The 16,706-nt window shown below is 43.7% G+C and overlaps 1 protein-coding gene across 1 annotated transcript in view; it reads right to left on the bottom strand.

Moving 5' to 3' along the window:
* LOC128698448 (cytochrome P450 2L1) overlaps positions 1-16,382 on the bottom strand; it is a gene marked incomplete at its 5' end in the record, with an annotated part of 178,667 nt that extends 162,285 nt beyond the window's left edge. The window contains 1 exon segment of the mRNA XM_070080367.1: positions 16,271-16,382. Within this exon segment, the coding sequence (XP_069936468.1) occupies positions 16,271-16,382 (112 nt within the window).
* Between the last annotated feature and the right edge of the window lie 324 nt (positions 16,383-16,706).

Genomic DNA, 16,706 nt, shown 5'->3' with positions numbered 1-16,706 from the left:
GAGGAAGGGTTGTTGAGGTGGTTCGGACATGTAGAGAGAATGGAGCGAAACAGAATGACTTCAAGAGTGTATCAGTCTGTAGTGGAAGGAAGGCGGGGTAGGGGTCGGCCTAGGAAGGGTTGGAGGGAGGGGGTAAAGGAGGTTTTGTGTGCGAGGGGCTTGGACTTCCAGCAGGCATGCGTGAGCGTGTTTGATAGGAGTGAATGGAGACAAATGGTTTTTAATACTTGACGTGCTGTTGGAGTGTGAGCAAAGTAACATTTATGAAGGGATTCAGGGAAACCGGCAGGCCGGACTTGAGTCCTGGAGATGGGAAGTACAGTGCCTGCACTCTGAAGGAGGGGTGTTAATGTTGCAGTTTAAAAACTGTAGTGTAAAGCACCCTTCTGGCAAGACAGTGATGGAGTGAATGATGGTGAAAGTTTTTCTTTTTCGGGCCACCCTGCCTTGGTGGGAATCGGCCGGTGTGATAATAAAAAAAAAAAAATAAAATATACATCTTATGAGCCAGTGTTTCAGACATATATACACTCAATAAGTCTAGCGGCTTCGAATCGAGCAGGAGAAAGCTGGTAGGATCACATGTGAGAGAATGAGTCTGTGTGGTCAGTGTGCACTGTACAAAAAAAATCCTGCAGCACACAGTGCATAATGAGAGGAAAAAAACTCTGATTGTAATTTTGTATTAAAATGCCGACTTTGAGGTGTATTTTCCTATAGTATTTATGGTTGTATTCTCATTTTCTTGGTCTCATTTGATAGAATGGAAAACATATGACAGAAATAGAGATGATTTTGATTAGTTTCACGATGAAAACAACCTTGAAATTGAGCTCAAAGTAGCGGAAATGTTCGAAGTTATACCAATGTTCAAGAGTAAGCAAATCACACCACATGTCCAATATACATCAGCCAGGGAGTCTAATATTCTTTCCTTAGTGCACTGATATTATTTATACCATTTTTACAATAATGGAGTTGTCTGCATAACAGTAAATCTTCTATTTTTTGTGTGAATAAAAATCAAAATAGAAAGCAAGAGTAATATAAAAGGGGCCTGGAGATGTGACTAATGAACAGAGGATATGTTATTTTAGTGCCAAGAATGTCTCTACCGTTTATTCTGGACCCTATTTTGAATTTGGCATCTTTTTTACTTTGCATGAAATTGGCTAAATTGCCAATTTATGACCATTTTCTTGGGTAGTTGAAATCGGTAAATGGGCAGTTGCTTGTACTCAATTGATACGAAAAATGGAGTTCTAAAGAAATAGCTATGAGTTTGATCGACTGGAACAATGGAATTGGCCGAAAATAGGGCTCAAGTCGACAAAATCGCCGATGTATATATATATTGCCGAGATTGCTAACTTCACGAGAGCGTAATTCCGTATGTTTTCGATCAAGTTTCATACTTTTGGTGTCATTACCATCGGGAAAAGATTCTCTATCATTTCGTAAGAAAAAATATTTTTTTTTTTCCAAAAATTTATCGACACCAAGAGACACTTCAGGATTTGGGGTTGCGACAGTCAAAGGGTTAAATTACCTAGAATAACCCAAAAACGTCAGACCAAAGTACTTATTTCCATTTGGATGCTCATCTGCACACTTTGGAAGACACAAAAACACCTGACATGCTTATGCTAACCCCTTCCCTTCCACACACACTAACATCCCCACACGGACAAGCTAACACCCCCACAAAAGACACGCTAACACCACCACCCCCACACACATTCTAGCACCCTTAAACACACGCTAACACCACCACCCCCCCACACACACACTAACACCCCCTACACACACACGCTAACACCCACACACACACACATGCTAACACCCCCCACACACACACATATGCATGTGCTAACAACCCCCCTACACACACACACTACCACCCCCACACAAATGCTAAGACCCCCTACACAAATGTTAAAACCACCCCACACAAATGCTAAGGCCCCCACACACACACTACCACCCCCACACAAATGCTAAGACCCCCAAACACACACACACACACACACACACACTAACACCTCTCCCACTCACACTAACACCCCAGACACACACACATGGCAGGATGAAGAAGCAAGGGTACTGAGGATAGCTGGGCTAAACAAGAAGCATTGGCAACAAAAGCACAATGGAACAGGAGTGAGTTTTGCAACATACTGGTCAAGAAATCTACAGAAACCAAGAAGTGGTAGTCAACAGCTCTTTCTGCAGAGACTGGTGGAGGAACTGGAAGTGCTGAAGTGGAATATTGAGGTGAGGACTGATAGAAACAAGAAGCTGGGTGAAGGAACAACAGCAGACAAGAATTGAAGGAGGGGAAAGAGCAAAGAAATCCCTTGAGAAAATGAGAAAATGATACTAGGCCACAGGGACGTCTGGAAGATGATAAGGAAGACAACCAAGGAGATGCTTAAATTGAACCCAGAGATACAGAGGGAAACAAAATGGGACGAGGAAAGGGAGAGGACACTTATTATTCATGGGTTCCATGAGACAGAAGGGAAGTGTGAGGAAAACTTGCTTGCTAAGATCACTTTCTGACAAAAATAATAATAATAATAACAATAATAATAATAATAATAATGATAACACACAAAAACAAGAAGGCCATTTAGCGTTAATTGACAACTCAGACTTCTTGCAGCCGTGGTTCAAGAAGTCTCCTTCAATTGAGCCGAAGGCCTCCCTCACATGAGCTGTAGAATGATGAGTAACTTGATTAATTTTATTCAGAGGAGTGTATATGTCAAATATTTCCCATGTACTTGAAATGTGATAAGCTACTCACAGTTGTTGGGCGTATCGCCCATAGGTTACGACCCAGAATAGGTCAGCCCTAATCACCTTGTGTCAACCTATAGACTGCAGTGCGATGCAAGTGAGAATAGGATGTACCTGTCTTGAATAGGCTATTCAGATACATCGCATTAATGTTCTATCACTCGCAGCACTACCACCACTCATTGTGTACAGTATGAAGAAATTTCACCCAATATTCGATTACGCTTGAGTGCACACTGCGGAACACGTTAAATACACTTTATCATGATTTTATCACAGATTTTCAGTCTTATTTACACTAGTTTAACTTCCTAGTGAGTGCTGTTAGTATTCCAGAGTCTACGATTGCACTTCACTTATGTCTTTGTTCTCAGTGGGAGGTACCAGACACATTCACACTAAGAGTACTTAAAGCAATCTGACTTCTCGGGTGCTGCAGAGCACCCTAGTTCCTCATCCCACAAAGGAAATGTTGACTTCAGTTTTATAGACATTCATTGCTAGCTTTGAAACAGAACTTAACCTAAAATCACAGTTTCTTGGAATTCTACGTGGGTTCGAGGAACCTTAATACTCCTATCTTGTAGATCAAGTGAGGCACAGTGTTCACATATTTTTCCTTTTATGGGAAAAGAGCAATTGAAACAGACTTAGCATCGTATGTGCAACAGGTCAGCAAGTCTGGTGAAGAGAGACATGACTGGTGATGCCTTGCTTGACATGCGGTTTTAACCCTTTCAGGGTCGACAGGCCCTCTCAGAAACTTGTTCTCAGGGTCGGAAATTTTTCGAAAAAAAGAAGATAATTATTTTTTCTTACGGAATGATAGAGAATCTTTTCCCAATCATAATGACACCAAAAGTATGAAATTTGATGGAAAACTTACGGAATTATGCTCTTGCGAAGTTATCGGTCTCAACGATGTTTACGCATCGGCGATTTTGCCCACTTTGAGCCCTATTTTTGGCCAATTCCAATGCACCAATAGACACAAATCATAACTATTTCGGTAGAACTCCATTTTTTCTAGCAAATGAGTACAAGAAGCCACCCATTTACTGATTTCAACTATCCAATAAAGTGGCCAGAAATTGGCAATTTTGCCAATTTCACACAAATTTCAAAAGATGCCAATTTCCAAATAGGATCCAAAATAAACAAGACAGACATTCCTGGCACTAAAATAACATTTCTTCTGTTCATTAGTCATGTCCCAAGGCCTCTGCTACATTTCTTTTGCTTTCCACTTTGAATTTTTATTCTCACAAAAAAATAAAAGATTTACTGTTATGCAGAGTACTGCATTAGTGTAGAAATGGTATAAATAATATCATCACACTTATAAAAGAATATTAGACTCATCAGTTGATGTGTATTGGACGCATGGCATGTTTTGTTTACTTTTGAACTTCGGCAAAAATCGAACATTTCTGCTACTTTGAGCTCAATTTCAAGGTACTTTTCATTGTGAAACCAAACAAAATCACCTCCATTTCTGTAATATTTCTTCCATTCTATAAAATGAGACCAAAAAAGCTAGAATACAACCATAAATAGCATACAAAAATACACTGCAAAGTCGCTGTTTTAAACCAAAAACACAGTCAGAGTTTTTTTTTCTCATTATTTACTGTGTGCTGCAGGATTTTTTTTATACTGTGCACACTGACCACATAGACCCATTCTGTCATATGTAAGCCTACCAGTTTTCTCTCGCTAGATTTGAAGGCACTAGAATTTATGCGTACTAGTATGGCACCAACCCTGGCGTGCAAGCTGTACTAGTACGGCACCAACCCTGGCGTGCAAGCTGTACTAGTACGGCACCAACCCTGAAAGGGTTAATAATGCTGTTGTAGGAGGGAGAAAGCAAGATGGTACACAAGTCCCTCTGAGAGGGGGTAGCCCTCTCTGGAGAGGATCATTACCCTGCCTTCAAGAGGGAGGGGGAATATTGTACCCTTCAAAACTGGAGATTTTTATCCACACTGGGGGAGCGGCGTTTCTCACTGGTCACCAAGGCTGATTGTCTTTTCTTAGCAACTTTAGTCTGTGGAGTTTCATGAGAATCACTAAGTTCGTTTGGTAATAGTTTATCTATCATCCGCTTGTTCATTATACCTTTGCATAAAATTTAACTGTCCTGATGGTTCCATTTGCATCAGGATGTATGGTCATTATTTTTCCTAGAGGTCATTGAGACCTTGGGCAATCATTGTCAATTATCACTATGTCACCAGGTTTCAAGGACATATGATTTTCAGGAACTCTAGCTCCATAGAAGTGTTTTGTCTCAGTGAGGGGAGATAGTCTTCTCCCCAACTTTTCTCCCAGTGTTCAATCACTTTATTGAGATGCAGTTCCTTAAAAATCGTATGTCCTTGAAACCTGGTAACAGAGATTATTGACAATTATGGCTCAAGGTCTCAATGGCCTCTAGGAAAAATAGTGACCAAACATCCTGATGCAAATGGAACTATCAAGACAGTTGAAGTTTTGAGCAAAGATGTAGTGGACAAGCAGACGGTAGATAAACTAGTGCTGTTACACTTAAACAGTGTTGAAAGCAAACTTACTGATTCTCAAGAAAGTCCACAGACTAAAGTTGTTAAGATAAGACAATCAGCCATGGTGGCCAGTGAGAAAATCAGAATGATGTTAAGAGAGGAATAGTTCACCTATGGTGAACTAAGATGCTGCCCCCCCAATGTGGATATAAATCTCCAGTTTTGAAGGGAGTGATATTACCCTGTCTTGAAGGGAGGTTAATGACCCTCTACAGAGAGGGCTACCCCTCTCAGAGGGATTTGTGTACCACCTTGCTTTCTCCCTCCTGCAACATGTTACTAAACCACATGTCTTGCGAGGCATCACCAGGCATCTCTCTCGTTACCAGACTTGCTGGCTTGTTGCATATATGAGGTTAAGTCTGGGACAAATGCTTTTCCCATAGCAGGAAAAATATGTGAAAGCCTGTGCCCCACTTGATCTACAAGCTAGGAGTATTAAAGTTCCTCAAACCCGCTTAGAATTCCAAGAAACCGTCATTCTAGGTTAAGTTCTCTTGCAAAGCTAGCAATGAATGTCCATAAAGCTGACATCAGCATTTCCTTTGTGAGATCAGAAAGTCAGACTGCTTTAAGTAATCGAAGCATGAATGTATCTGGTATCTCCCACTGAGAACAAAGACAGCAGTGAAATGTGACTGTAGACTCTGAAATACTGAAAATCTCCAATAGGAAGTTAAACTAGTGCAAATAAGAGTGACAATCCATGGTAAAACCACGATAAAGTGTGCTTAACATGTTCTGCACTGTGCACTCAGGTGTAATCGAACACTGGGTGAAATTTCTTCCTACCGTGGACAACGAATGGCGATAGTGAAAATGACTGTACTAATGCGTTGTGAGTGATAGGACATTAATGCGACATATCTGGATAGCAGCCTACTCAAGTCATTATTCTCAGCCTAATATAATTCAATCATTGTTTTTCACAAAAGCATTTTAGAATATAAATACGTATATCTTTGTATAATACAAATTTTGATTCATTTATAATCAATATTCTACTGTACAACTATGAAATAATTACTTGCCTACTATGATATACTACTCCTTAGTATTAAGTAGACTGTAAGCCAATAATGTTAAGTTGGCCCATAATGCCTAGGCATAACAGAGGCTCTCTTTGCATTGCATCCCACTATTGTATATACACAATCTCAATGTTCTGTTTGCAAAGACATTAAATAAATAAATAAATAAATAAATAAGTGGTGCAGTCAACATCACAAGCTCTCGTTAGGTTGACAAAAGGTGATTAGGGCTGACCTATTCTAGGTTGTAACCAAAGGGCGATATGCCCAACAACCATAACTTATAACATTTCAAACAAATGTGTAATACTTGACATACACACTCTTTCTTTCTTTCAACACACCAGCCATATCCCACCGAGGTGGGGTGGCCCAAAAGGAAAAACAAAAGTTTCTCCTTTTAAATTTAGTACATAATGTATACAGGAGAAGGGGTTACTAGCCCCTTGCTCCCGGCATTTTAGTCACCTCTTACAACACACATGGCTTACGGAGGAAGAATTTTGTTCCACTTCCCCATGGAGATAAGAGGAAATAAACAAGAACAAGAACTATAAAGAAAATAGAAGAAAACCCAGAGGGGTATGTATATATATGCTTGTACATGTATGTGTAGTGTGACCTGAGTGTAAGTAGAAGTAGCAAGATGTACCTGAAATCTTGCATGTTTATGAGACAGAAAAAGGGACACCAGCAATCCTACCATCATGTACAACAATTACAGGCTTTCGTTTCACATTCACTTAGCAGGACAGTAGTACCTCCCTGGGCAGTTGCTGTCTACCAACCTACTACCTAGACATACACACTCATTTGGTGTAAAATTAATCAATTACAGCTCATGTGAGGGAGACCTTAAACTCAATCAAAGGAGACTTCTTGAACTGCGGCTGTAAGAAGTCTGAGCTATCAATGAAAGCTAAGTTCCCTACTTGTCATGTAATATTATTATGTTGGAAAGTAAACTTAGCTAGCAGGGTTCCCGCACAATTTTGTTTATTTACTATATTTTGAACAAAACAGTGATAATAATCACTTCCAATGAACAGATGAATTGGGCTGACAGTGTTCGTCTGCATGTCTGGACAAGCCAGTTTGACCTTGGCTGCTTTCAGTGCAATGATGTAGGCAAAACATCTACTACCACAGCTTCCACTGTCTTTTTCCTATTTCATAGACCAACAGAGAATTTGGCTAGGTCATAAGTCTGTTTACCAGAATATTGGAAAAAACCAGCTGAGCTGTATTTTGGAATAGGGCTGTTTATTCAGTTTCTGCAACACTGTTCGTCTTATGAAAAGCAATTGAGAACAACCTTGATCAAATAGAGACAGCACATTTGTTTACTGTAATTTATAGAAGAACTGAACTTGAGCTGTGGAAGTCAGCTGTCATCACAGGTGTTTGGGTATAATGCTGTAAGGTGCATGCCCTTATACCTAAACCTTTCATTGTCGAGACCCCTGCTCACAAACTTCCTCTCAGTGTCGAAGAATTTAAAAAAAATATTTTTTCTTATGAAATGATAGAGAATCTTTTTTCTGATGGTAATGATACCAAAAGTATGAAATATGATGGAAAAGTTACAGAATTACGCTTTCGTGAAGTCAGTGGTCTTGGCGATATTTATGCATTGGCAATTTCTCCCATTTTGAGTCCTATTTTCAGCCAATTCCATTGTTCCAGTCGACTAAACTCATAACTATTTCATTAGAACTCTTTTTCTTCTATCGATTGAGTATAATAAACCGCCCATTTACTGATGTCAACTACCCAATAAAGTGATCAGAAATTAGTAATTTGGCCAATTTCATACACAACTCAAGTAAGGCCAATTTCAAAATATTGGACAGAACAATGCAACATTCCTAGCACTAAAATAACATTTTCTCTGTTCATTAGTCACATTTCCAGGCCCTCCTTATATTATGCTTGCCTTCCATTTTGAATATTTATTCACACATAAAATAGATTTACTGTTATGCAGACTACTGCATTATTGTAAAAATGGTATAAATAACATCAGCACATCAGTGAAAGCATATTAGACCCACCACTTGGCTTACATTGGATGTGTGGCTTGATTTGTTTACTCTTCAACATAGGCAAAAATCTCACATTTTCGCTTCTTTGAGCTCAATTTCAAGGTACTTTTAGCCCAAAAATCAATCAAAATCATTTGAATTTCTGTAATATATCTTCCATTCTATCAAGTGAGACCAAGAAAATGAGAATACAACCATAAATACTATACAAAATACACCACAAAGTTGCTGTTTTAAACCAAAAAAACAGACAAAGTTTTTTTTTCATTATGCACTGCATGATGAAGGATTTTTTTTATACTGCGTACACTGAGCATGCAGCACCATTCTCTCATATGTAGGTCGACCAGCTTTCTCCCGCTAGATTTGAAGCCACTAGAAATTTGGCACAGTACATATTATGGCACCAACACTGGCTTGCAAGCCACAGTACTATGGCAACCACACAGGGAGGCACTACCATCCTCTGGTAGTAGCTTGGTAGACAGCAACCACCCAGGGAGGTACTACCATCCTGTGGTAGTAGGTTGGTAGAGAGCAAACACCCATGGAGGTACTAACAACCTGTGTCAGTAGGTTGGTAGACAGCAACCACCCAGGGAGGTACTACCATCCTGTGTCAGTAGGTTGGTAGACAGCAACTATCCACGGAGGTACTACTATCCTGAGGTAGTACGTTGGTAGAGAGCAAACACCCATGGAGGTACAACCATCCTGTGGTAGTAGGTTGGTAGACAGCAACCACTCATGGAGGTACCACCATCGTGTGGAAGTAGGATGGTAGACAGCAACCACCCATGGAGGTACTAACATCCTGTGGTAGTAGGTTGGTAGGCAGCAACCACTCATGGAGGTACCACCATCCTGTGGTAGTAGGATGGTAGACAGCAACCACCCATGGAGGTACTAACATCCTGTGGTAGTAGGTTGGTAGGCAGCAACCACTCATGGAGGTACTACCATCCTGTGTCAGTAGGTTGGTAGACAGCAACTATCCACGGAGGTACTACTATCCTGAGGTAGTACGTTGGTAGAGAGCAAACACCCATGGAGGTACTACCAACCTGTGGTAGTAGGTTGGCAGACAGCAACCACTCATGGAGGTACCACCATCCTGTGGTAGTAGGATGGTAGACAGCAACCACCCATGGAGGTACTAACATCCTGTGGTAGTAGGTTGGTACACAGCAACCACCCAGGGAGGTACTACAATCCTGTGTTAGTACGTTGGTAGACAGCAACCACCCAGGGAGGTACTACCATCCTGTGGTAGTAGGTTGGAAGACAGCAACCACCCAGGGAGGTACTACCATCCTGTGGTAGTACGTTGGTAGACAGCAACCACCCAGGGAGGTACTACCATCCTGTGGTAGTAGGTTGGTAGACAGTAACCACCCAGGGAGGTACTACCATCCTGTGGAAGCAGCTTGGCTGACAGCAATCACCCAGGGAGGTACTACCATCCTGTGGCAGTAGGTTGGTAGACAGAACTATCCATGGAGGTACTACTATCCTGTGGTAGTAGGTTGGTAGAGAGCAACCACCCATGGAGGTAATACCATCCTGTGGTAGTAGGTTGGTACACAGCAACCACCCAGGGAGGTACTACCAACCTGTGGTAGTAGGTTGGTAGACAGCAACCACCCAGAGAGGTACTACAATACTGTGGTAGTAGGTTGGTAGACAGCAACCACCCAAAGAGGTACTACCATCCTGTGGTAGTAGGTTGGAAGACAGCAACCACCCAGGGAGGTACTACCATCCTGTGGTAATATGTTGTTAGACAGCAACCACCCAGGGAGGTACTACCATCCTGTGGTAGTAGGTTGGTAGACAGTAACCACCCAGGGAGGTACTATCATCCTGTGGAAGCAGGTTGACTGACAGCAACCACCCAGGGAGGTACCACCATCCTGTGGCAGTAGGTTGGTAGACAGCAACTATCCATGGAGGTACTACTATCCTGTGGTAGTAGGTTGGTAGAGAGCAACCACCCATGGAGGTACTACCATCCTGTGGTAGTAGGTAGGTAGACAGCAACCACCCAGGGAGGTACTACCAACCTGTGGTAGTAGGTTGGTAGACAGCATCCACCCAGAGAGGTACTACAATCCTGTGGTAGGAGGTTGGTAGACAGCAACCACCCAGGGAGGTACTACCATCCTGTGGTAGTAGGTTGAAAGACAGCAACCACCCAGGGAGGTACTACCATCCTGTGGTAGTACGTTAAGATAAGCTAAGATAAGATTTCGTTCGGATTTTTAACCCCGGAGGGTTAGCCACCCAGGATAACCCAAGAAAGTCAGTGCGGCATCGAGGACTGTCTAACTTATTTCCATTGGGGTCCTTAATCTTGTCCCCCAGGATGTGACCCACACCAGTCGACTAACACCCAGGTACCTATTTGCTGCTAGGTGAACAGGACAACAGGTGTAAGGAAACGTGTCGAATGTTTCCACCCGCCGGGAATCGAACCCGGGCCCTCCGTGTGTGAAGCGGGAGCTTTAGCCACCAGGCCACCGGGCCACGTTGGTAGACAGCAACGACCCAGGGAGGTACTACCATCCTGTGGTAGTAGGTTGGTAGACAGCAACCACCCAGGGAGGTACTACCATATTGTGGTAGTAGGTTAGTAGGCAGCAACCACCCAGGGAGGTACTACCATCCTGTGGTAGTAGGTTGATAGACAGCAACCACCCAGGGAGGTACTACCGTCCTGTGGTAGTAGGTTGGTAGACAGCAACAATCCAGGGAGGTACTACCATCCTGTGGTAGTAGGTTAGTAGACAGCAACCACCCAGGGAGGTACTACCATCATGTGGTAGTAGGTTAGTAGGCAGCAACCACCCAGGGAGGTACTACCATCCTGTGGTAGTAGGTTGGTAGACAGCAACCACCCAGGGAGGTACTACCATCCTGTGGTAGTAGGTTGGTAGACAGCAACAACCCAGGGAGGTACTACCATCCTGTGGTAGTAGGTTAGCAGACAGCAACCACCCAGGGAGGTACTACCATCCTGTGGTAGTAGGTTGGTAGACAGCAACCACCCAGGGAGGTACTACCATCCTGTGGTAGTAGGTTGGTACACAGCAACCACCCAGGGAGGTACTACCATCCTGTGGTAGTAGGTTGGTAGACAACAACCACCCAGGGAGGTACTACCATCCTGAGGTAGTAGGTTGGTAGACAGCAACCACCAAGGGAGGCACTACCATCCTTTGGAAGTAGGTTGGTAGACAGCAACCACCCAGGGAGGTACTACCATCCTGTGGTAGTAGGTTGGTAGACAGCAACCACCCAGGGAGGTACTACCATCCTGTGGTAGTAGGTTAGAAGACAGCAACCACCCAGGGAGGTACTACCATCCTGTGGTAGTACGTTGGTACACAGCAACCACCCAGGGAGGTACTACCATCCTGTGGTAGTAGGTTGGTAGACAGCAACCACCCAGGGAGGTACTACCATCCTGTGGTAGTAGGTTGGTAGACAGCAACCACCCAGGGAGGTACTACCATCCTGTGGTAGTAGGTTAGAAGACAGCAACCACCCAGGGAGGTACTACCATCCTGTGGCAGTAGGTTGGGTAGACAGAAACCACCCAGGGAGGTACTACCATCCTGTGGAAGTAGGTTGGTAGACAGCAACCACCCAGGAAGGTACTACCATCCTGTGGTAGTAGGCTGGCTGACAACAACCACCCAGGGAGGAACTACCATCCTGTGGTAGTAGCTTTGTATACAGCAACCACCCAGGGAGGTACTACCTTCCTGTGGTAGTAGGTTGGTAGACAGCAACCACTCATGGAGGTACCACCATACTGTGGTAGTAGGTTGGTAGACAGCAACCACCCATGGAGGTGCTAACATCCTGTGGTAGTAGGTTGGTAGGCAGCAACCACTCATGGAGGTACTACCATCCTGTGGCAGTAGGTTGGTAGACAGCAACTATCCATGGAGGTACTACTGTCCTGTGGTAGTAGGTTGGAAGAGGGCAACCACCAATGGAGGTACTACCATCCTGTGGTAATAGGCTGATAGACAGCAACCACCCAGGGAAGTACTACCATCCTGTGGTAGTATGTTGGTAGAGAGCAACCACCCAGGGAGGTACTACCAACCTGTGGTAGTAGGTTGGTAGACAGCAACCACCCAGGGAGGTACTACCATCCTGCAGTAGTAGGTTGGTAGACAGCAACCACCCAGGGAGGTACTACCATCCTGTGGTAGTAGGTTGGTAGACAGGAACCACCCAGGGAGGTACTACCATCCTGTGTTAGTAGGCTGGCTGACAGCAACCACCCAGGGAGGTACTACCAACCTGTGGTAGTAGGTTGGTAGACAGCAACCACCCAGGGAGATACTACCGGCAGACAGCAACCACCCAGGGAGGTACTACCATCCTGCGGTAGTAGGTTGGTAGACAGCAACCACCCAGGGAGGTACTACCATCCTGTGGTAGAAGGTTGGTAGACAGCAACCACCCAGGGAGGTACTACCATCCTGTGGTAGTAGGTTGGGTAGACAGTAACCACCCAGGGAGGTACTACCATCCTGTGGAAGTAGGTTGGTAGACAGCAACCACCCAGGAAGGTACTACCATCCTGTGGTAGTAGGCTGGCTGACAGCAACCACCCAGGGAGGTACTACCATCCTGTGGTAGTAGCTTGGTATACAGCAACCACCCAGGGAGGTACTACCATCCTGTGGTAGTAGGTTGGTAGACAGTAACCACCCATGGAGGTACTACCATCCTGTGGTAGTAGGTTGGTAGACAGCAACCACTCATGGAGGTACCACCATCCTGTGGTAGTAGGTTGGTAGACAGCAACCACCCATGGAGGTACTAACATCCTGTGGTAGTAGGTTGGTAGGCAGCAACCAGTCATGGAGGTACTACCATCCTGTGGCAGTACGTTGGTAGACAGCAACCACCCATGGATGTACTAACATCCTGTGGTAGTAGGTTGGAAGAGAGCAACCACCAATGGAGGTACTACCATCCTTTGGTAGTAGGTTGGTAGACAGTAACCACCCAGGGAGGTACTACCAACCTGTGGTAGTAAGTTGGTAGACAGCAACCACCCAGGGAGGTACTACCATCCTGCAGAAGTAGGTTGGTAGACAGCAACCACCCAGGGAGGTACTACCATCCTGTGGTAGTAGGTTGGTAGACAGCATCCACCCAGGGAGGTACTACCATCCTGTGGTAGTAGGTTGGTAGACAGCAACCACCCAGGGAGGTACTACCATCCTGCAGTAGTAGGTTGGTAGACAGCAACCACCCAGGGAGGTACAACCATCCTGTGGTAGTAGGTTGGTAGACAGCAACCACCCAGGGAGGTACTACCATCCTGTGGTAGTAGGTTGGTAGACAGCAACCACCCAGGGAGGTACTACCATCCTGTGGTAGTAGGTTGGTAGACAGCAACCAAACAGGGAGGTACTACCGTCCTGTGGTAGTAGCTTGGGAGACAGCAACCACCCAGGGAGGTACTACCATCTTGTTGTAGTAGGTTGGTAGACAGCAACCACCCAGGGAGGTACTACCATCCTGTGGTAGTAGGTTGGTAGACAACAACCACCCAGGGAGGTACTAGTGTCCTGTGGTAGTAGGTTAGTAGACAGCAACCACCCAAGGAGGTACTACCATCCTGTGGTAGTAGGTTGGTAGACAGCAACCACCCAGGGAGGTACTACCATCCTGTGGTAGTAGGTTGGTAGACAGCAACCACCCAGGGAGGTACTACCATCCTGTGTTAGTAGGTTGGTAGACAGCAACCACCCAAGGACGTACTACCATCCTGTTGTAGTAGGTTGGTAGACAGCAACCTCCCAGGGAGGTACTACCATCCTGTTGTAGTAGGTTGGTAGACAGCAACCTCCCAGGGAGGTACTACCATCCTGTTGTAGTAGGTTGGTAGACAGCAACCTCCCAGGGAGGTACTACCGTCCTGCCAAGTGAATGTGAAAATGAAAGCCAGTAATTGTTTTACATGATGGTAGGATTGCTGGTGTCATTTTTGTCTTAAAAACTGCATGATAAAAGGTACAGTAGAAACTCAGTTTTGATGATTAAACCGTTCGAAAAAGTCTTACAAAAACAAAATCGTACGAAAACGGAAGCAATATTTCCAATAAGAAACAATGAAAATCCAATTAATTCATTCCAGACACCCAAAAATATTAACAAAAAATACATTTTACAGAGAATTTTCTCCACGAATTCTCTCATCTAGGTCGTACGAAAACCGAGGTTCCACTGTAATCTTGCTACTTCGGCTTACACTTAGATCAGACTACATATAGTGCATGCATATAGAGTGGGCCCCTGCCTAACGTTGGCATTACATAACGTTAAATCCGCGTAGTGTTACATTTTATCGCTAAAATTTTGCCTCGCGTAGTGCTAAAAAACTTGCTCAATGCGATTCGTCCGGGACGCCTCTAAGAGGACTAAGAGGACCTTGAACTCTGCTTGGAAGAAACTGTGGCCAGAATGTGTAGACAAAAGGGATTTTGAAGGAATTGAGGCTAACCCTGAGAGGCGTATGCCAGTTGAGGAATCAACTGTGGCATTGGGGAAGTCCTCGTTGCTGGAGGTTAGTGGGGAGGATGTGGAAGAGTTGGTGGAGGAGGACAATGAAGAACTAACCACTGATGAGCTGCTAGATCAACTTCAACAGCAAGAGGCCAGACCTGAGGAAACTGCTTCGGAGGAAGGGAGAGAGAAATTGAAGAAGTTGCCTACTTCAAAGATTAAGGAAATCTGTGCAATGTGGCTTAAAGTGCAAACCTTTTTAGATGAAAATCACCCTCAGACAGCTGTTGCAAGCCGTGTTGGCAACCTGTACACTGACTATGTTGTGAACCACTTTAGGAAAGTCATAAAGGAACGAGAGGTACAGACCTCTATGGACAGATATGTTGTGTGACAGAAGTCCAGTGACTCTGAAGCTGGTCCTAGTGGCATTAAAAGAAGAAGGGAAGTAACCCCGGAAAAGGACTTGACACCTCAAGTCGTAATGGAAGGGGATTCCCCTTCTAAACACTAAGACCATCAACACTCTCCCCTCCTCCCATCCCATCAATCATCACCAGATCTTCAATAAAGGTAAGTGCTATGTAACTGTGCATGTCTTCTTCAGTTTGTATGTATTAAAATTAATATTTCATGTAAAAATTTTTTTTTCGTACTTCGGGGTGTCTTGCACGGATTAATTTGATTTCCATTATTTCTTATGGGGAAAATTCATTCGCCTAACGATAAATTCGCCTAACATTGAGCTCTCAGGAACGGATTAATAGTGTTATGCGAGGGTCCACTGTATGTATATATACACACATCTGAGTTTTCTTTTATTTTCCTAATAGTTCTTGTTCTTCTTTATTTCCTCTTATCTCAGTGGGAAAGTGGAACAGAATTCTTCCTCTGTAAGTCATGCATGTTGGATTGTATGCATGTTGTAAGAGGTGACTAAAATGCCAAGAGCAAGTGGCTAGTAACCCTTACTCCTGCATAAATTACTTAATTTATAAGGAAAACTTTCATTTTTCTTCATAGGTCACCCTACCTCAGTGGGATATGGCCAGTTGGTTGAGCAAAAAAAAAAAAAAATACCAGAATTAATAACAATCTTTACAATTTCTATCTCTTTTAACTGTATTTCAGAATACATTACAGTCTTTTCAAATTAATATAAAGTTGCAACTGAAGAGAAGATAAAAAGGCACATCACTCTCACAGCATCACGTGATAAATATGGATTAATGGCAAATACAAAAATGCTAAGGTTGCTGGAGAGAAATTCCTCCTCGGTGATACATACCACTGAAAAATGAAGCAATTTCACTTTTCTTGTCCATCTCAAGAAGATATTTATCGATGATGTCACGTGGGTTGCTGGGGTCCAATTTGGCTTTGTGAGACTCAATAATACCCTGGAGAAAAAAATTATTTTAGAAACTTAAGTACATACATTACAGTGGACCCCCGCTTAACGATCACCTCCCAATGCGACCAATTATGTAAGTGTATTTATGTAAGTGCGTTTGTACATGTATGTTTGGGGGTCTGAAATGGACTAATCTACTTCACAATATTCCTTATGGGAACAAATTCGGCCAGTACTGGCACCTGAACATACTTCTGGAATGAAAAAATATCGTTAACCGGGGGTCCACTGTATTTGCAATGAAACTGAGGTTTGTATTTTGGATTGTGTGTGTAAAGCAATAACAGCCTTCAAGGGGAGTTCCTTGATG

The sequence above is a fragment of the Cherax quadricarinatus genome, unplaced genomic scaffold, assembly GCF_038502225.1.
Source record: "Cherax quadricarinatus isolate ZL_2023a unplaced genomic scaffold, ASM3850222v1 Contig357, whole genome shotgun sequence".
In the NCBI taxonomy this organism is placed as follows: Eukaryota; Metazoa; Arthropoda; class Malacostraca; order Decapoda; family Parastacidae; genus Cherax; species Cherax quadricarinatus.
Note: the sequence above shows the minus strand (reverse complement) of the source record. Positions and strands in the feature narration are given on the sequence as shown.